Source organism: Cyphomyrmex costatus, unplaced genomic scaffold (genome assembly GCF_001594065.2).
Source record: "Cyphomyrmex costatus isolate MS0001 unplaced genomic scaffold, Ccosl1.0 scaffold216, whole genome shotgun sequence".
NCBI classification, from domain to species: domain Eukaryota; kingdom Metazoa; phylum Arthropoda; class Insecta; order Hymenoptera; family Formicidae; genus Cyphomyrmex; species Cyphomyrmex costatus.
The window spans coordinates 879,143-902,945 of record NW_017276214.1 but is presented as its reverse complement, the minus strand read 5'-3'; the positions used below and the strand labels follow the sequence as shown (position 1 = coordinate 902,945).

General features: G+C 41.0%; 1 protein-coding gene across 1 annotated transcript in view; it reads left to right on the top strand.

Annotated features, from left to right (window-relative positions):
* The window catches only part of LOC108773649 (protein groucho-1), a 28,756-nt gene extending 6,444 nt beyond the window's left edge, over positions 1-22,312 (top strand). Inside the window, exons 2-12 of the mRNA XM_018539522.1 lie at positions 3,357-3,454; positions 4,454-4,517; positions 7,026-7,070; positions 8,846-8,983; positions 11,669-11,951; positions 14,069-14,094; positions 17,670-17,825; positions 19,031-19,635; positions 20,156-20,431; positions 20,537-21,140; positions 21,988-22,312. Coding sequence (XP_018395024.1) covers positions 3,357-3,454; positions 4,454-4,517; positions 7,026-7,070; positions 8,846-8,983; positions 11,669-11,951; positions 14,069-14,094; positions 17,670-17,825; positions 19,031-19,635; positions 20,156-20,431; positions 20,537-21,140; positions 21,988-22,098 — 2,406 coding nt within the window. The 3' untranslated portion in view covers positions 22,099-22,312. The remainder of the gene's footprint in view (positions 1-3,356; positions 3,455-4,453; positions 4,518-7,025; positions 7,071-8,845; positions 8,984-11,668; positions 11,952-14,068; positions 14,095-17,669; positions 17,826-19,030; positions 19,636-20,155; positions 20,432-20,536; positions 21,141-21,987) is intronic.
* The last annotated feature ends 1,491 nt before the right edge of the window (positions 22,313-23,803 follow it).

The following is a 23,803-nucleotide window of genomic DNA, read 5'->3' as shown; positions in this document are numbered from 1 at the left end:
TAATTCGTCGCTAATCAATCTGGAAAAACGATACCTGAGCTTATTCGACTCGAGTGATTTGATTGTCGACGTCTTCCAATTTGAAACCTAAAGTCGTCAGATCAGATATAAAAAAAAGAATATTAAACGCTCGCCCGACTGTTTAATCTCTCGCCGCTCTCCGTGAGTTTTTTTCCAAAATGTTTTAAGACCAATGTAAAATATTGACACTGAGCGATTCTTAAACGTAATTAGGCTGATGACGGCGTAATGAATGAGAAACTTTTTGGCTCTCGCACATTATAGATGACGCAATCAGGCTTATTTTTAATTACTGTCGTTAATTTAACTATAATACAATTCTAAATCGCGTATTTCGTAAACATATCTCAGCCGGCATAGTCAGTTTTTATTTTAAGACCCATTTTAAGTAATCTCTTAAGATGCTAATACAATAATCCTCTGATTGGCTTATGACACCTTAAGACTGTATTTAAGACAGCCTTAAATATATAAAAGAATCGACTATGAATATCGGCTTTAGACTCAAATGTATTATTTTAGACTGCGTTCCGTTATTTATTGCGTGTACTGAAAATCTATATTACACATGTATAGTGTTGTCAGATACAAATTAGAAATCAGGGAAATGCATAGATACATTACATCTATGTAGTTTGGAGTGCTATCAATTTAACGGTTAAATACAAGTAGTATTAGTAACATTAATGATAATAAGTTACATTGCTATGTTAAATTGCTCTCGCAACAAAATATTTGACGATTTCAGAAGGAAAATACAAACACATTTCAAAGTGTTTAGGAATGGAGATGTCATGGAATTTGATCTAGAAATCAGGGAAAAGTCATACAATTTTAGGAATTTGTGGCAATCATGCGGTGGTACACGATAAATTTTCAAAACTCGCAGTGAACATAACGGAAGACAGACTTGGAAAAACGTGTGTTAACACGCGTGAGCTGTAATCGGTCGTAAAAATCTTGACGAAAAGAGCACGAGAGTCGTCGCGAGCGGAATCACGAAAATTCGGTCTCCAGAGATTCCGTGACTTTTTTTTTGCTTTCACACAGAGTAGTGCTGGGAGGGTGGTAGAGATCGCGTTTTTGTCGCACAGGCGAACGCGCCGCGCGCGTTTCGCTTCCGTCGCGTGGAAAAAAATGGAGGAAAAAAAAAAGTATCACGATCGTGTGTGTGCGCGCACGTGACGCGCGACTTGACACGTGTAACTTCGGTCGGGCCGAGCGAGCGCGCACGCGCGTTTATGCCCCGTGTACACTGTTCACAATAATGAGGAGTTTGCACAGACCAGGATCCCGACGTTCTTCAAACAGCGAGAGGCAAGGACAAACACGGCCCTATATGGACGGATGGACAAACACGACGTATGCGTTCGTGCTCGCTCGTTCGTTCGTTCATGTCCACGTCGTCGGATCGGCGTTAAACCGACGCGAACGCGATGCCGTGTACCTATATACCGCTACGAGAAAGCGAGCGAGGAGTAGTTCTCTTCGTCCTGCCCGCCACTGCCGCGCCGCTACGGAAACTATCGACCATCACCCCTCGCTCAACAAGCACCATAAGCGATATGCTGGCTAACATTTGCCGGGCTAAGCACACAAATACGATACAGTGCTGTTTACCCGGCCGCCAGTGGTACTCGATCGCGCTTGCGATACCGCCGGAATCGACATCGGCACTGTCACTAACGGTTTAATTCGTTTCACGATTGAGAAGATTTATGAACGGCACACACGCACAGATCGAGTACTCTGTTCATATAGCTTCAAGTTGGATAACGACGACGGTTTAACAGATTTAACGCAGTAGGAAGTTTCATATTGTGTCTCTTTGAAATCTTCGGTGAAAGCAGAAAGAGCAAGGAATCTCACTTAAATTGTCAATTTCCGGCTTTGTGTCGTGACTGAAAAACATGGAAATGCTTATGTATACATATGTCGTTGTTTATGAATTATTGAACGGAGATGATAAGCTAGGCGTGTTACGGAAAGCGTCGCCGGGATCACCGCTAGATTCTCGCGAAAGGAAGAGAGAAAGAGAAAGAGAGACGTGCAGCGCGCGGCATGTGCCATCCTGGCGCATCCTGGCGTGACGGCCAGGTCAGCTGGTCGGCGGTTTGCGAACTATCTCAATTTGCCTAAGCCGCAACCACGGCGACCGCGAAAACCGCAACTTCCCTCGTCGTGGCCACCTTTGGACACCCGTCCCTTCCTCCTCTTCTATCCGCAATTCCTCTCGCCACGACCTCCATCCGACTATCCGTTTCCTCTCTGCTTGCCTGCCTATTCTATATACCTACCTCTCCTTTCTTCTCACGCTCGTCCGCGCCATTGTCGCGCTCGTCTCTCCCGTTTCGAGAATTTAGCGGGTTTTGGTCGTACAACTGTCGAGACCGTACTGGCGAAGACGTACGCGCGCGCATTGTGTTCTCCACTCTTCTCGAGAGGTCGAGCGACTTTGACCCAACCGAGAGAATAACGACGACGCAATTGTGATGACACATCGTTCTCATTGTTTCGAGTCAAGTATTCATTCATTTAAGTTCAACGTATGTCATTAGCTTAAACAGAGAGGTCATACACAGGTGTTAAATCTGCACGTGGTGCCGTCAACAAATATCAATGTCGCCGCATCGTCGTGTAATTTACGGATCCGGCGAAGGACGCGATGTTCGCTTACGGAGGATGTCGTTAACGATATAGTATATTTATGCGCGCGTACACGTGCACACGTACCCTACGCGTGTTCATACGCGACACAGAACCCAGGCGGCCCATAGTTTCGGTTGTAGCGTGTAATCCTCGCGGACACCGCAAACATGTAATTAACACTTGCTCTCTCTCTCTGCGCGCGCGCGCGCGAGTCAGAGGGAGAGAGCTGCCGTTACAGAGCACTGCAGCTCTCTCGAGCCAGAGAGACGATAACCGACTATTGCCGGGACCCGTACACATCTATCCAGCTCCGTGTAATCGCGCGTGCACGTGCACACGTTTCTACTGTGTGCGCGTCCTACACCCATCAGTACCATCTACCATCAACCCTCCTCCCCCCCCCCTCCCTCGTATGCTTCAATCTACCACACGGGCCTCGTATCACTTTCGCTTGTACGACACCGCCACCCCTGCCCTTTCGCGGTCGAACAGCTGTACGGAGTTAATTATTCAGAACGGGTGGTATAGAGATCGAGGGGTGAGGGGGGGGGGAGGGAAGGGCGGGATTCCGACGATCGATCGATCCGTCGACATTTCTGGGACGCGGATCGATTGATTCATATCGCATAGGTATTGGCTAGACCGATCGAGAGGTAAGGTTTCTCACGTTTTTCTTTTGTCTGCAGGGCCCGCCGCAACCGAACCAGCCATTCAAGTTCACGGTTAGCGAGTCCTGCGACAGGATCAAGGAGGAGTTCAATTTCCTGCAGGCACAATATCACTCGTAAGTATCGACGATCAAAGCTTTTTACCGATAACGATATCGCGCCCCCCGGCATCTACGTTCGTTGAAGAAAAAGAGACACATTTTCGGATTCAGGGTTGCCGCAAATTGGTAACCAGAGAAATGTCAAAGAAAACTGAAAGTGGCCAGAAAATTTTGCAAAATTTCCTGGAAAGTTACAATTCTTGGCTTTAAAGAAAATTAATACGCGTACTCTACGTAATTTTTCCACTACTATATCGACTTAACAATTAAATACAAGCAATGTCAGCGATATTGATAATAACTTACATCGCTATGTCAAATTGCTCCCTCTCGGCGAAATATTTGAGGATTTTTTAATCAGAACGAAAATACAAAGAATTTTAAAATATTTATTATTAAAGACATCAGAAGTCGTGGAATTTTATCTAGAAATCAGGAAAAAATTATGCTATTTTAGGACGAGGAATTTGTGGCAATCCTATGCGATTGCCACGATCGATCCTCTCTCTTCTTCCACCTTGGCTTCTTCTTACTTCTTTCGTCTGACGCGGAAACGCGCGCGTAAGGACTGCGGCGAGTCGTATCGCGCGCTTGCGGAGAGAAAAAAGGTCTGGGAACGGGCGCAGCTGCTCGGAGTGCACGCTATATCCTGCAAGTTGCACGACTGATACGTAATGGCAGCTCGCAAATATATACGAACTCGAGCTTCTCGAGTTTCACGAACGCGAACGCCGGGGAAGAACGGGCCTTGCATTTTTCAGCAGCGCGCGTGTACGCGGATCGAAACTTTTCTCGTTGTCCGACAAGACGGTTCTTCCTTATTTTCCTCGCGTTTTTCTTTTTTCCGCCTCTTTCTTTCGCTCGCCACGTACGGAGCATATTCTATTCGCGAAAGGAGAGAGAAAGAGAGGGGGGAAACTCTAGTTTTCTCTCTCCTTTCTCTCCCTCAATTCGAACCTATACTCGACTGTTTTCACATGCACTCCACGTTATGTTCTTTTTCTCTTTCCGCAGGCTGAAGCTAGACTGCGAGAAACTGGCTAACGACAAGATCGAGATTCAGCGACACTACGTGATGGTAAGTGCAATCATTGGTGCGTCGTAAAGTTAGACGTGCCAGTTAGACGTCGCGTCGTAACGTTTCCCTCGACTACCTCTTGCTTCTGTGTTCCTCCTTTTCCATCTCTCTCTCTCTCTCTCCCCCTTTCTCTCCCTTTCTCTCTCGTATCCAGAATAATCATGCTCGCTCGACCGCTAAACCACCTCGGCTTCTTAGCATTAATTGCATCCTCCAAGTCGGAGCCGGGGTCGGGGCTTTACATTGGCTCGTTACGCCGCGCGTAACGTAGTCAGATATACTACAGATACATGTATATGTATATGTATGTATGCGCTCGTGCATAGCTAATGACTCTAAGAGCCAGTGGCTCTCATCGAATTAGTCTACAACGTTCGCACAAGCGCAGCTGTCTCGCACGTTTAATGACGAAGTAATACGCTGTTAGGTCATGGCGGCGGCGGTGGTGGCAGCGGCGGCGACGACGGCGGTCTACGTCTCGTTAATATTCGAGCACCTTCTCATATCCCTACCTCTCGTACCCACGAGCTCTCCCACGGCGCGAGAACCAAAAAGAGAAAATAAACGAAGCGCCACGACGAAGAGTTATTTATGAACTTTCAAGAAGTCGCCAGAAAGAAAAGTACCCTCAATCCGCGTATCGTGAAGAATTCTAAAATTTCTTCTCGCGGCTCTGTGTGTGTGTGTGTGTGTGTGTGTGAAGGATCTAAAGAGAGCGATCGGAAATTTCTTCTCACGACTGAAGGATCTAAGGAGCGATCGGAAATAACTCTGTGAATTGAACGCTCTGATTGAAAAGAAACTGAAGAATTTTCCATTTTATATAAATTTACCACTTGTTATACAAATTGGCAACGATTTCGCGATGGCGCAGGGTCCGCAAAGTCCGCGCGAGAGACGCCGCTAGTTTCTTATTATTTATCTTCTTTATTAAAAGCGTCGAGCAAGCGACGCGATAATTAAATCGAAAACGCGGCTTCGTTGCGCGAGTTTTACGCCGTCAATTTATCGTTACCGTTTTAATTCACCGATCTAATCGGCGCGGGGGCGGCACGTGGGCCACCAGTTTAAACGCAATTAATCTCTGCTTTAGTCCATTTGATACGAATGCTCCCTTTCTCTCCCCTCACGCCACCGCTCCTTGCTGGCGATGCGCGACGCTGGCCTCATTAACGAGCGTTAAGGATGTTGCACCGCTTGCCGTAACGAACGAACGCCGTTGCCCCCAGGGAAAGAGTGTGCCATTGGTCGATGCTGTTGCCGCTGCAGCCAACCGATCTCAACAGCTAGCCTCCGTTAACGCGTCCTCCATCCCTCGGCACCCGTTTCCAGCGTCCTATCTTCTCTTCCTCTCTGTGCCCTCACCTCTCTGCCGCTGTGTCTATCTCCCGGGTGAAATAACTTACTTACAAGCGCAATTAATTCGCCCGAGTAATTACCGGGCTAATGGCCCGTAAAATTAAGAACCTGTAACCTGGTCGGTGCGCGTTTACACGCGTTCGCCTCTTCGTCTCGTATTTCTCACGCGCGCGCATTTCTCTTCCCCCCCCTCCATTTCTCTCTCTCTCTCTTGCACTCTCTTTGCAACTGCAACCGCGGCTCACCTCTCAAATACACTCGACCAGCGAACTCGAGTACGTTATCACGATTAGCGATAATTAATAACACGTTAGTGTAGTTGAAACGGCTCCGTTCGAACCACCGACCGCTGCTGGACAATTCAAAGGAAATCTCATCTGGTCTGTGATACAATCGCTTTGAAAAACATTCTGAGAAACGTTGATTATGTTGATTTCTTATTGTTAGTTAATTACTAAGATAAATTGCAGAAAATTTGTTAATTGTATCGATCTCTTAATTATTAATCCTGCTGGTCTATTCAGATCTATTTGACCCTAACGTAATCAATTTTTTACTAATATTTTTTTGATATTTATTTTATGACTTTGTCTGTTAATGTAAAATTTTGTTTGTGAACATTTTTTATTTTTTTGTCTGAAGAAAATGTTTTAAATAATGAATTACTTATTCAACATTTTATATGCAACATTTATTTTATAATATTACTTTATATGTTCGTCAAATTTATTAATTGTTTATTAATTTTTATCGGATTATTTTTATGTTTACCTATTTGAACATGGTTTTTGTGATTTTCATTCATTGTCTTTTATCTTTTTCATTTAATTTTTATTATTTTTTACTATATATTTTATACGTCGTTAAGTAATTTATTTTAACTAAAGGAGACTCAGTGAATTGAAATGTTCCATTACGTTTTAAAATAAAATTTATATTTATTTTTATATAACATCTTTTGATTGCCCTCTTTCTTTCCTTTTTATTTTTTAGAGTTTTAATCATATTGATTCACACACACAAACAAAATATGATCATATAATAAATTTGAACAAACCGGTAGAGCTAAAATATATCATTGGATACACACAGTGCAATATCGATTCCATAGTTAATTATTGAAGTATATCACGGAATTGTCTGTTGCAGTACTACGAGATGTCATACGGCCTAAATGTGGAAATGCACAAGCAGGTGAGTTTGAAACTTCATTTAATTCCAATCACGAACTTCCTTTACCCAGAAAAAAAACTCGTCTTTTTTGTACGTGTACGGCTTTATTTTTAATTTTTTTGTTATCTGTTCTTTTTATACATTAGAGCAGTTTTGTTTACTAAGTGCTATCTTTACACTGCAGATTTACATACTGTTTTTATACATTTTTTATATATCTTTATTACATTTTATTTTAATGTATTATAATTGTTTACTCTCTTACCACTTTATCTTCCTTATTTATCTTTTGATGTCTAATATGTGATATCAATTCAACAATTTTCTTGTATGTACATCTAGAATAAAATAGATTTCTTTACTTATATCTATACTTATCTATATATATAAATGTCTATTTATTTATGACTCAATGTTCGGAAAATGCTACCGGTCGTTGGACCAGGTTCAAAGAACGCCGAAAGCAGCGGATTCTTGCGGAGAATGGAGAATCGTTGCGCGACGGTGGGAGGGCTCGACTTCGTAAATATCGCCTCATTATTTCATACGTCTTACGCGCTTGGCGAGTGCTTTATTCTTGGAATACGCACTCTCGTATACGCACGTCGCGTCATAACTGCTGCCCTGCGAAGACTTATACGCGACGAAAATAGAGGAACGCCCCGTTGACAGCAAATCGCCTCCCGGTCAGAAATATGCAGCCAGCCTCGCTCGTTACTCGCGCGTTTAAGACGACGAAGCGTTAGGCGGTCACCGCCTTTAACTCGCGCTTTCATTACTCACTCGACGCGTCTGTCTGTCCATCGAGATGCGGCCGGGGGAATAGCCGAGACCGCAGCTGGGGATCTAAACTATTACTATTACCCCCACGGTGCGCGATGCGTTCCACATTCTATCCTATTTCCGAGAATTCTTAATCCGCCTGTCGAGCTATCGGCTTAACCCTTCGCTGGCGACATAAATTTCAACTCTTCCGTCAGCAACGGAGGTTTTCGAGAAACAGAGCAAATTTTTTATTGTTCCGGATTATATGAAAGTCCGAAAAAATTCTGGTATACTTTTCAAAGCTTTAACAATGAGCTTTTACTATTATACCATAAAAGTCGATTTTATTTATTTTCTACAGATAAATTTAGCCCAAATAAATTTAGCCCCCAACCCCACTAAAATTTATATCCAAAAATCAATGATACCTTTAAAAACTTCAATTGCTGGCTGAGAGTTAAAACATGTATTTCGCAATATTAAGGGTACACGAAAAGTCTTAACTTTTTGTAGACAAATTTTTACTTATTCTATAGGCATATATATTTACACTCTATAGTCTTTTATTCAGCCTAAACTTTTTTACTGTTCTAAGCTCTTACTTTCAAAAAAATTTTTTTTAATGCAGAATCATTTTTTAACATATCTTATATATATTTCAGTTATTTAACTTAAATATTACAACTTTTATTTAATAAAAATTAAAATTTGTGTTAAGAAATTTGAGAGAACGAAATTTTGCCTTCACAAAAGATTCAGTATGTCTACGAAGAGTTAAGTATCCAGTTTCGGAATTTTCTTTGCACCAGCCAACTCTATTCTTTGCAACTTTATGACAAATGTTGAATTTTTAAGTGACGGAAAAATTACCAAACCAAAATTCGGAATCTCTAACATCTTTAAATTATGATTTGTATTACTAATAACGTATCAAATAAATCACACCAAGTTACATTCTCTTAATAGACCTCTTTTCGACTTATTATCGTAATTATTTTCCGTTTTATCGTATTTTTGTATTATTATTACAGACGGAGATATCTAAAAGGTTGAGCAACATCATCACACAAATCATACCATTTCTTTCTCAAGAACATCAACAACAAGTCGCTGGTGCTTTAGACAGAGCAAAGCAAATTACGATGACCGAATTAAATACCATAATGGGAGTAAGTATAATATAAATATAATACAATGAGAAACGCGCTACACAGTGCGAACAAGCTGTCCGGTATTTTTCAAACTTTCCGGAAAAAATATGGCAGAAGCGAATGATTCTTTTATTTCAATTATTATTTTGTCATCGTTAGGTATATTTTTCATGGCGTGCCGGATTTTCTCTATTTCATAGCCGCAATCGCGTATGCGCGATCGAAACACGAGATCGACATTCGGTAAACGTGTCGCGCGTAATTAAGTTTCGAGTTGATCCTCGCGCGCATGATGCGAATAATTTCTCAATCCCAAGGACGCTATTGTCGAGACACACAAGCATATTCCAAAAAAAGCTGATGCTTAAAGTCGAATCATCGCGCGAATAAATCAATGTGTGTTCTTCTTTAAGCCACAAACAATTATGTTGAATCATTGATACAAATATTTGTCTGACAAGTGAAATGACTTCTACTACACGTTTGCATATCTTCTCACTTCATTAAGTGTTTCCATAAATAAATTAACTCTCCGTAATTTAGGTCTTTTTTTGGCACAAACGAAATTTTACTCTTCAATTTTTCCGAAACAAAGAAGCGTAGATTTGGATTTCCCCTTCTATCTTGTTAAAAAATTATCTGGTAATAAAGATGTTGATCGAAAAGTAACTAAATTTTTCCACGTTTTTTTGAAAGTCTAGAACAGTGAAAAACTTGGCTAGACGGAGAGAGTAAAAATATAATCGCAGACGGAGGATTAATCCGAAATCACGGATGGCGGTTTCTACCAATATAGATTAACTCTAACTTGATTCTCTCCACTAAATCTTCATCTTTTTTTAATTCTAAGAAAATTCGTAGAATTAGAAAAAGATGAAGAAAAGGGTTCACATTGGTAAAAACGGCAGAAGTGATTTAACCCGCGGAGATACGTCCGATCGAGGGTCTTTTACCGCAACAACAACGACGAGAGCGAGAAAAAATGATCCCTCTGACAAGGCCATTGCTGCGTAAACCGCAATCTCGCCAATCTGTCATTACGCGACGCGCGTCGCTGTATGTACGCGAAATATAATTAGCGTGCTAGTATGTTACGGGCTGTCGAGTGGGATTCGTGGCGAAGGGATTCGCACGATGGGGAAAGTACGGGGTGACGGGGTGGTGGCACACAAAACGCTGCGCGTGGAGGGAAAGGGTGCGGTGCAGACCGAAGGGACGATGAAGGCAAATAGACAGAAGCGCTAACCCTCATGAATATGTATTATTCGGTAAACAGAGGTTGAATCAATATTTCGTTTAATAACACTGCGCGAGAGGAACGTACAGTCCTCCATTTCCCGCTTTCCCTTCACCCTCTCTCTTTCGTCTTCCTCCCGCTCACCTCGGAAACGCGATGACGCGGCCGCGGGATTCTCACCGATCCTTCTCTCTGTCTCTCTTCCTGCCGGCTTCCTCCGTTCCCGCGCCACACGCGTTGCGCGTATTATTCACGGCATGTTAAACCTCGTTTGGGACTATTACGTTTCGTTTCACGCGCCGGAAACGAACGCTGCGATTTTCGACGTGCACCGCGTCCGCCGCGAGGGTCGCGCGATTTTTCAATCTCACGATCAGAGATAACGCGCGTGAGTTTTATCCTATACTACGCGCGAGAGAACGTTTCACGGGGCAATATATATTTTTCAACATCATCCGTATATATATTCCTGATACCAGCCAAACATTTTTTTTAAACAATCATGCTGAATTATCGTTCTATACCCTCTTGTCTACCTCGCGTTCACTTGTTATTCTATTTTACGTAATAGAGTATAAACTCGGGTAAGATGGCCACATATTTTTTTAATGCAAAAAATATATTTTTATTTTTGTTACTTTTTTTAAATAATGTTTGGTATCGCTTCACTGAGCTTAAAGCAATAAACATTAACAAAATTAAAGAGAAATTTAATGTTATCGAAATATTATAATAACATGTATAATTAAAATATAACTTGGTTATAATAAACAAATATATAATGATATTGCAATAGTATATTTACATAAAAGTTATATTTTTTTAAACTAAGAAATTAAACAATAAAGATCGCTATAATTAAAAACAAACAATTTGTGTGTGTGTTTTACTTGGTTAATAGCCATTTTTCCCGAATTGTGCCTGAAAGATGGCCATAGTATTTACAAATATAGTGAAAATGAAAATACAAATTACAGGTCACATTACAATTTACGTATTTATTTATGTATGAAACGTTGATTATGACAGCTTAATTGTAATTTATTCGACGTTATAGCAGCTTTTAGTGGAAAACTTTGCAGGCAGTCGAAAGTACAAATATTACATAACATTGATAATGTTGTTATTTCGGAACAGTACACGCACATAAACTACCATAAACATTGATTATCTTTGAAAATGACTATAACTATTTAGTAATTATTAAAGAAATTATAGCCTACGGCTATCTTTTCCGTATGATAGTCAACGTTCCAACCATGTTTAAAGTATACCAGTTTTATGATCGTAATATACCAGAGCTTACCCTTCGCTACGCGAGTTTTTTTTACAAGCTCTCAATTCCGTAACCTACTATTCACTAGTAATCGCGCCGCGGTTTCTTGGGAATCTTCACACGTGTAACAAACCCACGAGCATACACAAAATCGATTTATACGAACGACATTTTGCATGCGCGGTTTCAGCAGCAGAGGCCAGACATACCGCGGTTCCTTCAGCAAATGCACGCTCAGCAAATACCGCCGGGAGCGGCGATGGCTCATCCGGGTTTACCTGGACTTCCCGGATTGGGGCCAGCTGCCGGTCTTCCGGTACCAACTTCCGCGTCCGCGGCTTTGCTGACTGGTCTCGGACTGACTACTGGACCCCCTGCGGCCCCTGGTACGCCCGCCACCGCGCATTCTCTGTCGATGCTCGTCAAGCCTGAAATCCACCGTGGTCAACCGGACGATCTGAAGAGCAACGGAGGTAAGTCGACTGCACTCCCCGATATCTTTGATATGCAGCCGTATACAATTGTATCGCGGCGCCGTGGATGACCCGCCTCTTTCATCTTTGGTCCATAGACACACGTGGATAAATTCAGAATTTTATCTCTTATATATAATTTTTTATGAAATCCAGTTGTAGGAGTTTCTCTCGGTCTTTCGCGATTGACATGATTATTATCCAATGTGATGAACGGAAAAAAGGAAAAACCCTCGAGTAAAATTCCGACCTCTGGTCACGTTCGATTTAACGATTGAAACCAGTATAAAAAATACTGTTTGCACGGTGATATTTTTCATTTTTCTACAGTAACTGAAATAGTAAAATCGATTCGTATAAACATATAGACATGACATATCGATATCGATATACGTAACTTTTCGATATTGTACCAGTATTATAGAGATTTGTAATAATATTTTTACTTTATGTTGTCACATTATTGAAAACACTAATATATAAAATTGTAGTTTCTGCCTTTCCTTTTCGCAATGCAAGTTTAAGGCGACCTAAAGAGATCTTCTCTTGTAAATTAAAAATACAGAGATGCGAACGTAATTAATTGTAAAGTTCTGAATTCAAGTGCCTTATTTCACGTGTTTAATCTCCTTTGTGAGATATAATATACACTATGAGTGCGCTACAAATCTAATTAATCAGATAACATTAACATTCAATAATATTCAATCATATATAATCCCTTATAATACCAGGAAGTTACGTATACACCAGCGTTATGAAAATTTCCATTATGTACGGATATTTGGGCGTTTACACAAATGTACAATTAACAGTTTTCAGCAACGCGGTTTTATAGAAATAGAGATACAAGTACTAAAGCGAAATTTTATTTCGGTATTCTCTCTCAGTCAGTCCCGACTTATCGTATAACCATGCGAGAGAGGGAAATGTCTATCAATCGTGACAAAGTTAACGAAGATCGGCGAAGGAAAAGGTGTAGACGTATGCAATATATATTTATTATATATATATATATGTATATATTTACTAGATGTATATATGCATGTATATAGGCGAGACTTTTGACGACCCCTCTTTTTCACCGGGAAATGTTCAAAGCGCTTTATTACGGGTATCCGCTTTCGGTGGAGCGAGCGTGTTTGCGTCACCCTGTTAGCGGACGCGCTAGCGGCGGTTTTCAGCGAAAAGCGCACATAAATATGCATGAAGATCATTTATATGGATGCCATCCGGGCCCCCTCTGCCCCCGCCCTTCCCCCCCACTTCTACGGCTACTGACCGTCGTTTTACGGCGCAGCACGTTATTAACATTTTATCGATACTCGACATTCGATCTCAATATACTCACGAGATTCCTTTCGAATCTTATCGCGCAGGCATACACGTTTGCACAGCACACTGAATTGTTTAATTTTAGAATTGAAATATTTACGTTCATGATGGAGGAGTGAACCTAGTATATTCGTACGTATATACAGTTGTCGTATATTAAAATTTTTGAAACTTACAGATTAAAAATCCGGGATCTCACTTGCATTTCTTTTATATGAAAATGCGTGTAAATTAATGAAATTGGTGGTTAGGACAGTTAACGAATAATTATTTTACATTTAATTGTTCATTAATGGTGTACTAATTTGATGTATTATAACAAATTGACAAATCGCATACCTAGTCGATTATTCTCCTCACATCGGTCAGTTTCTGCAAGACAGCTTAAGTATTGTTACAATGTAAATTAGGACTATACATCAGAACAATGCGAAACGGATCGAAGCAAAATATTGAGAAAATTCCATGAAACATCCTAAACGCTTAATTATCCCAAACGTCTTTAGAAAATTACCTCGAACGTCTTCAGACCCCTAAAAAAAAGGCGGTGTTTAGGAAAAAGAGGCGGATGGCAATCCTATTCATATGGAAATCTATATTTAAGATGCGTTCGAGCAGAACGCTATTAGTGTTATTTATGTTACTCTATCTTGTTTTGTCCAATAAATGGTAAAGATAGAATGACACAAAGAATGTTAACAGCGTCTCCTCTTATAGACGCGCACTTCTTTATAATTATGTTGCGTGCATTACTGTTATCCACATCATATGTTTATTTTCAGGTCTGAGTTCGACGGAAGATAGACACGTAAGTAATCTTCTCCTCTGTTTTATGACGACTAATTATATTTAACTTGAAACGTTATGAATCTAAAAAGACCGCGAATACGGTCGTTTTTAATTTTGCCAATCAACAAACGACATTCACGTAGTATTGCTACTATAATTGCTTGCATTGATGTCGATATTTCAATGGTTAGTCAAAATAGAATATCGTGGAATAGATGTACACGGGTAACCAAGTTTCCACGAAGTTAATTAAAGTTATTTATTACAAATTTATCACATATGGAGTCGCTGCGAGGAACATTTTTATTCTGGACAACGAGATGAGGAAGGAACTTCTGTCGGGTCTATAGCTTCTGAATTCCGAAAGTTAACGAAAGTTAACGTTTACGACGATTATTTGTCGCGCTTTGCAAAAGCGATGTGTATTTTGTTATACGGTGTATATACGTGAAAACGCGTACGGGCTTGTACAATGTACACTCGACCGAGTGGCACTTATCGTGGCCTCGTGTATTACACGCACATTACGCGCGTGTAACTTGACTCGCGCGCGCGTCAAGAGTGCAACGAGCGCCGCTTCAGCGTACTTCGCGTACGAGTGCGTGCTGCATATTGCAATTTATACTTTCGACCGGCTCGCGAGTACACACGGGCGCGAGGAGGGGCGTAAAAGTGGCGAGAACGGGGAGACAAAGAGGACGACAGCGACACTTTACCATCGAGCTATTTGCATAATTTCAAGTAGCCCCGGTTTCTCTTCCCTCAATCACGAGACTTCTGGAGAAGTGTAGACTCCCATGCACTCTCGTAACTTTTCTCCCTCGTGTGAAAACGTGTGGCACGAGTGTGCGAGCGCGGTTTGCCGACAGAGCGATCACAAGGAAATTCCTTATATGCGCGAAGATAAACCGTCGCTTAATTTAGGGATTAGATTTCAAAAACGGATGTTACGCACGCATATCCTTTATCTGGAGGAAGTCACGCGTCCTCGGCGAGCCCCGGCGGACCCCGGCGGGCCCCGGCAGGTCCCGGCAGGCCCCGGCGCGGCGCGCCGACCGAAGTAAAAAGAACGGCGAGAAAAAATAACGTCGGGGCAGAAGGAAGGGGTGTATCTTGTATTACGGGTTTGCCGAGCCTGTAATCTTCGCGGGACCGCGAAACGCCCATCTACGCCCTCTCATTCCGCCTCTCGCTATTCTATTTTCTTCTCTCCAGCTCGCTCGCTTCGTTCATCCTCCTTGGTGCCGGGGCACCACCTTTCCCGGGGCCCGATCGTCCTCTCGCGCCGCGCCATCGTGTACATTTTTTTCTTCTCTCTACCCTCTCGCCGGCGCTTCGTCGCGTCACGTCGATGCGCCCATTCTATAATCATTATCGGCTTTCGCAGCTGGACTGGTAGATGCATTGCATCTCTTCCTTTCTGATTTTCATTCAGGGATACAATTTTGCTGAAGTATGTAAAAATATAGCTACATACAGATCTGAAAATAATTTTGTTGGACCGTCATAATAATTACGTAGGAATATCTCAAGCGTAATGAGCGAGTTGCAAAAAGTTTTGATAGTTTAACAATCAGTTTGAACGTTCTACATAATTCAGAGTTGCCACGAAATCAGGGAAATCAGAGAAATTAGCGAAAAGTTAGGGAATTTTGTGAAATGTTCTGAAAAATTAAAATTCTTGGCTTTATAGAAATTTAATACACATTATACATCACACCTACATAGTTTTGAAATACTATCAACTTAACAATTATAAATTGCAAACAGTGTCAGCAACATTAATAGTCTTTTATGTTGCTGTATTAAATCGCTCCCTCAATAAAATATTTGATGGTTTTTAAATCGGGACGAAAATATAAAAGAATTCAAAATATTACTGAAAACACCAGGGAAAAGCTATGACATTTTAGAACGGAATTTGTGGAATTATTTTGATGGTCCATCAAAATTATTTTTACATCTGTACCTGAATTTTTACAGAGGTACCTCAAACAAAATCATTCTTTCCATGGCGAACGCGACGAGACATGCGACATTTTTATTTTTCCATCTCTCTGTCCTTCCCCTTCGCATAAAAATCTCACACGGTTTATTATGTAATAATATTAGATCCTTCCCCTGGCATATTTGTATTTACGTTGGATTTTCGATGAGCATTATACATCCGCGCTCGCCTCCGCAATTTATGCTAATTCGTAAATTAGCACAGACATTGTCGCGTACGATCATCGAGTAGGCTCGTTCTGAGTGAGTACTTTTTTTGCGTTCGTTTTGCAAGTGCTATTTACAACGTGTATAATTCATCCACTCCACCCATATTTATCTTCGAACGTATGTATATCGCTGCTGCGTTTGAAGGGTTTTTTTTTTCCGCAGTAGCGCATGATAAATAATGCTTAATAGATAGAAAATAAATAAATAAATTTTACAAAACACCATCAGGGCCAGAGACACGATTTTATCGTATGTGTGTACCGACGCTTCGCGCCGCTCGTTAAATTGATATTTCATTGAAAAGCGTCACAGATGAAAAATCGGCGCGGCAACGCGCCGATGGAAGTTACGTTTTAATACGTTCGCAACGAGTCGGATATCGGGGTGGGCGATAGTAGGGTAAAGTCGAAATCGATTATCGCGGGCGCTCGCGTGACGATTGATAATAACCCGCGTCGACGCCGGTAATTACGGTTTTGTCACGTTCGTCGGCGCCGCAGGGAATATGTGGCTAATCCGTTGTTCCAGCCTGTACTTGCCGCGCGGTGTCTGTTGTTAAACGAGATTAACGATTGGGGGGGGGGAGGGGGCGCGGAGAGAGGCCTGCATACCGGTTCAAACGACGCGTATCTTCATCCCGTATCGCGTGTTCGGTTTACGGTGCGGTATATACCGCGTATCGCGAACGCGAATGTCTATCTTTGAGGAGAGGTTTCCCTGTCGAGCGTCGTAGTTAGCGTGATGTAAAGAGGTTTTCTACGATAAACCATTACTTCAGCCACGCTATACAAAAGTTGATCAATCACAGTCGAATGTGAAAAGAATAATCGACTATGATTGGTCAATTTTTTATAATACACACTTAAGACTTCAAGAAATGGCTTATTGTATAGAAAGCCTCGAAAGGTGTAAAGTCCGGAGCACAGACCTTTGCAGAAGCGTAAGACCATCGACCAAAATCGGAACCTTTTATTTTATGAAAAATAAGAAAATAGAAAACTTCAATTGATTAATTTTCTTATGCCTTCTGTGCTCCCGCTTTAACATCGCGAATAATGACGATAGCAATACTAGAAACATTCAATCAAATTTGATCCTAAATACACTTTCCTGCGTAATAATAGCATACTGGAACAGCCAATCAAATTTGATCTCTTGATCCCAAATTCACTCTCCTACTGCACATCCACGGGAATATTACACGTATTACACCTATCTTTTTACATCATGGTAGTTAGAAAATATCGACAATCCCGCCGTGTGATTATGATCTGCTTGATGTTCCTCGCAGTCAATCGAGTACACGTAAATGTACTCGGGCAATCATTCACGATCGCCCTAATAAAGTGGCGTCGCTACACCGCGTGTGTTTTACAGCGGGGCTCGATATCGCCGGCTGACAAATACAACCGAGCGCGCACGCCGCAAGAGCCGACTCACCACTCTCATCACTCGCAGAACCACCACGATCACCCGTTGCACCCGATGAAGAAGATGAAGAAGGAGCTCGAGACGTGTAAGGACACGGTACATGTAAGTGCTTAATAACAAAAAGATTATATCATCCTCATGGTTTCAGTCCGTGCAACAAACTGTACGTGGTCATTAATCGCGAAGAGCACTTCTTTATCAATCCTCAACGTGAAACGATGATAGTTACAGCGTAACCATTTATATTCGTTTCTACTAATACAGATTAACTTTAATCTTGATTTATTTTGTTTTCTAATTCGAAGAATTAGAAAAGAAACGTAAAAGATAAATTAAATTAAACCGAGAGTTGAAATTAATTTATATTAGTAGAAGTGGACATTAGTGATTAATCTTTAACCTGAAAATAATCATGTGATTTTTTATTTTAATATAAACGATTATCTGTATGTGTGTTTTTTTAAATATGTTTCTAATTAAAATCATTTCTAACAACATTGTATATTATTTCCCGTTTAAAAAAAAAATAGAAACAAAACAAAAATTAATCCGCGTAATAAGCATGTTAAATATCTTATGATGATTATATTTTTAAATAAATGAAAATTTTAATTAATAATTAATAATATTAACGCTTTTTTATTTATGAAGGAATGCACATTTAAAGAACGAATCGTTATTAAGTAAAAAGAGGGTAAATGTGTCGATGAGGGGACCCCCCTCCAATGACTTTGACCTTGACAACATATGTCAAGGTCAATGTCATTGGAGGGAGGTCCCCTGATCGACATTTACTGTTTTAAATGATTGTTAATAACTTTTTAACGAAGTACGAGCGAAGGCTAAAACCTGTTGGAGGTTACTCAGGGTCATGACCTTGACAACATATGTCAAGGTCAAAGTCATGGAGGGGGGTCCCCTCATCGACACATTTACCAAAAATAGTAATTAAAAGATAATAAAAGAATATGTTAAACAATGTCCATACAAAATAATGGTTTACAACAATTTACAAAAATATTTCAACTATATTTCCGAATTAAGACGTAATATCGATCTAAAAAATAGATATTCAAACAACAAATATTATACGTTCTCGACTTCTCTTATAATACTAATAATTTTCTTGTTAAAAAAAACTTGCCTTTCCAATTTATCTCATTTTCACTGATGCTCTTTTGGAGAGTTTCAAGATTAAAAATTAACGTAACCGGTTCAGATCGATGTCTCGCTGATGAAAAAAGCATACTATACTGAAAAGATGACAAGCTTAATCGCACACGATTACCGGTGTTTCCTCCGTGCAGAGTGACGGTGAGAAGAGCGATCAGGATTTAGTTGTGGATGATGCAAGTGATGGACCGCCTAGTCCAGTGATGAATGGTGTGACGTCGCCTCGTGAAAACGGCCTCGACAAGGCTGTTTCTTCAGTGGTGCCGTCAATGGGTGCCGCCGGCGTGCAAACCATTGGAAAGAAGGACATGGCACCGCATTCACCCAGAAGCGGCACGAGCAGTAACGCGAGTACGCCATCGACTAAAAAGATGGAGGAACGCGAGAAACCAACCACGCCAATCTCAAAGTCGTTCACACCGACGTCAACAGCGGCGGCAATCGGCGGTAGTATAAAATCGAACTCGGGTAAGCTATCGCAGGGCCCGCCGATGCCATCCGGCTCGGTAGCACCACCTGTGGTATCTTATCCGAGCTCTTTGCATTATCCACCGCCCGGCCTACCACCGCCGCATAATCTCGCGCCAGTAGCGCATGGTCAACATCCGCATGTTGATGTGATGGCTGCATATAACGGTTACGCGACACCGCGACCGCCCGCTGCATTGCAACAACTATATGATCCACACGCGGCTCTCAGGACTCCCGTTGGTTCCGTCGGGACACAAGGTGGAAAACCGTGAGTATTCAAATCATCTCGGAATGCAATCGCAACCGGGCTTTCTGATACAGAGATCCTCGAGTGAGAGATCGGACACCATTTGATTTACTACACGTATGATTGAAATAGCTACGCATCTTATGCTATCTTATGCATCCATTTTATATAATCTATCGTGTAAACAAGCTCTGAAAAATGTGATGAGGATTAACTTTGTCGAAACAATGTCCAATCTCTTACTTGGTGATCTCTACACTTGTCTACTTAATATACACAAGTCCAGCGACACTTGTGTCGCTCAGCGAAAATTTCGATTATTAATTATAGTCTCTTCACACACACTAATAAGTCATACTAACGATGGTGTTCGAATAATGTGAAAAAATAATATAAAATTGAGAGTCAGATATTGGTTGCTTTTAAAATTGAATCAGAAGTAAAATTAATCGGTTAAACTTGTTGAAATAAAAATTTGAACTATATACAAATTGATGTCGGGAGAGACTTATCGTGATCGTTACCGGACGGGATTTCACAGTGCATACAGCTACCATGTGTTGAGCGACGGGCAGATGCAGCCAGTACCATTCCCGCAGGACGCTCTTATGGGTCCAGGAATACCGCGCGTCGCGCGTCAGATTAGTACCCTCGATCACGGCGAAGTAGTCTGTGCAGTAACCATCTCAAACCCAACCAAGTATGTTTATACCGGTGGTAAAGGCTGTGTCAAAGTCTGGGATATCGGCCAAGCGGGCATGAATGAAGTAAAACCTGTTTCGCAACTTGACTGTCTACAACGCGACAATTACATCAGGTCAGTAAGAGCGATCGAAACGAATGTTGAAAGACGCGAGAAGCGTTGGCAATAAATGCAAACGATATGCTAAAAGCGGTCTCGTTCCGCGCCTCTCTGACGCAGGTCGGTAAAGTTACTTCCGGACGGTAGAACATTAATAGTCGGCGGTGAAGCCAGTCAACTCAGCATCTGGGATTTGGCTAGTCCGACACCGAGAATCAAAGCCGAATTGACGTCCTCAGCACCGGCGTGTTACGCCCTAGCCATCTCACCGGACTCGAAAGTTTGCTTCAGCTGTTGCAGCGATGGCAATATCGCAGTATGGGATTTGCAGAATCAGACTTTGGTTAGACAATTCCAAGGTCATACGGATGGAGCGTCGTGTATCGACATTTCTGCCGATGGCTCGAAGCTCTGGACAGGAGGTCTCGACAATACCGTTCGTTCCTGGGATCTACGGGAAGGCAGACAATTGCAGCAGCATGACTTTAGCTCGCAAATATTTTCCCTTGGTTTTTGCCCCACTGGTGAATGGTTGGCAGTCGGAATGGAGAATTCGAATGTCGAAGTATTACACGCCACGAAAACAGACAAGTATCAGCTGCACTTGCACGAATCTTGTGTATTGTCGCTGAGGTTTGCCTCATGTGGTAAATGGTTCGTTTCTACGGGAAAGGATAATCTGCTGAACGCTTGGCGAACACCTTATGGAGCTTCAATATTTCAGGTTGGTGATACTAATTAATTATATACAGTATAATCTCTCTTCATCGTTTCACCTTATCGTCGATAAACGCGGAGGAAGGATCCCCCGAGTGTATTATAATATATATAATTGACGTACAACCGCTTAAATATTATAACTATTTTTATTAAAATAAAAAACCGCGAGAGAGAAGAGAACCGCGAGTACTTAATTTGTCGGACCGATTTAATTATTATCGAACATGTCAGATCGAAAGTGTTTTGAAAATACTAAAGAGAGATACGAAAGAATGCGCCTTTTGACATTTAAATTCCGAAGCCATCTACGTTTATTACAAGCTCGGCGTGCAAATTACACAAATTACGTTCGCACCTTTCACGCGGAGAATAAGTACGGTGTTACGCGCGTGAGACAAGACGGCGAGACGAGGCGTCGAGGACGATCGCGAAACAGCTCATTAAGGAACACTCTATAATTACGCGATATAAACGAGCCATCGAGTCGTGACTCGATAAGCAAAAAAAAAATGCTGATTTATAATGCTTATGAATAATCACTTGGATACGCGCTGAACGCGCGATTTCGTTATCGAGCGAAATTCGAAGTGGCACAACGCAACAATAATAATAATAGATGCCTACGAGGCGGCTCGTAAATATGTTTACGTGTTTTTCGTTTAACGACATTTCGTAAAACGACACTCCCAACACCCGAATTTTTGCGACGCTCTATCTCTTTCTTCTTTCACCTTTCCTTCTCGCTTTCTCTCTCTTTTTCTCTCTTTTCCTCTTGCTCTGCAAGCAGCGTGTTGTTATAACTGTTATCGCTTGCTCACTCGACGATATGTGTTTGTCGATTATATTTACAGGCGAAGGAATCGTCATCCGTGCTTAGTTGCGATATATCGACGGATGACAAATACATCGTTACTGGTTCCGGTGACAAGAAGGCCACCGTCTACGAAATTGTGTACGTATGAGACGTACAAAGTCGTGATTACCAACTGGCCGTTGCATGGAAACAGAGCGTTCGCAGACGACTTTTTCAGTACTCGGTGGATGACGTTACGACGGATGATGTGATACTGCTGTTGGTTCTCTTTGTTATCACTGTTGTTACTTGCTCGTTGACAAAAAAAGTGAGATCGTCGACGCAATGCAGAGCCAAACGGACGAAAGATACAAGACGGTATTTTTTTCGAATTTTAATAATTATCAATGTTTATACCATAATTTGAAATATACGTACGTATATTAAAAATTGTGATGTAACATAAATATAAATATCTCTAAATCTAAATCAGTGGATAATCACTGATATCAGTGCCAAGTATGCCACTGGTAATCAGTGAATGAAATATGGAATTTCTATCTAACCTTTATTATTTGATCTAACTAATTTTATTTTAGTGCATAAATTCAATGAATATAGTATTAGAAGATTGAAATTAACATGTAAATATCAATAATTTAGGATATAATGCTCAAACCTTCTTTCTTTTTTAATTAAACTTCACTGATTATCCAGTGCCAAATACGTCACTGGATAATCAGTGAATAGTGGCATACTTGACACTGATATCAGTGATTATCCACTGATTCAGATTTAAAAATCCAAAGAACACGGCAACGTTACATACATAACGAGATTATTTTTAATTTGGAAAGAAGTATTTTTTTTTAACATAATTTTTTTATAGTTTTATAAATTTTTCATTCTACTATGTATATATGTATATATCTATATATATATATGTATATAACAGAATGAAAAAAATTATCATCTGCTATGAATATAATTTACCGTCAAACACTGTTGTAAAATATTATTGATTTGAATTGATAAAATTTCACAAGTTAACGTTTGGAACAAAAAGCTGTGTTTACAACTTTGCTACCGATTGTTTCGCGTTTTACATACCGTTAGATTGCGATCCGTTTCGCTTGGTGCGCACGATCGCTCTTTGATTGTGATTATTCATGTCTCTTATCTGTACATTTTGTAAATAACAGGTCTTAAGTATACCGTGATATTTTTCTACTACTTCGTAAGAGCGAAATGGCAAATGCGAAACGATTGTAAATATCTCAAGATTAAGAAATTTACAAGAGAGGTCAAATGAGAAAATTGAACAAATAAATGCATACAATAATAAAAAGATTATTTTATTTAATCCTGGTTAATATTACCTTTTTAAATCCTATGCTTCTTATCCATACATCTCTTAGAAAAGTGTAAGGTTACTATTTATACTATTTTTAACAAAAGTTTTGTTTATTATTCCCTTAACGCACTGACGTAATTCGGCATTCAGGAAAATGCGAAAAGTTAGTAATGGGGAAAGGGGATGGGCGAAACGGCGAGATGACCTGTCGCTCTGTTAAAAACAAAATGATTAGTGGCCGGCACGCCGATAAAAATCGGGGCTACGCACACAGCGGGCAGGTGTCGGTGGAAATAAAAAACAAGGACCACTCGTTACTCCATCCACGCGAACGTTGTTAGCGCAAAAAAGAGACATCAACAATATTTAGTTGTATGCGCTGGGACACACAACGCGGGCAGTGGCGGATCGTCATGAAAATTACGACACTATTTCGCCGATAAAAAACAAAAAAAAAAGAGAGCAGTCACCGTCGCTCGCGCGGGCAGTGTGCTGACGGTTTCGTGATTGTCATGAAAAC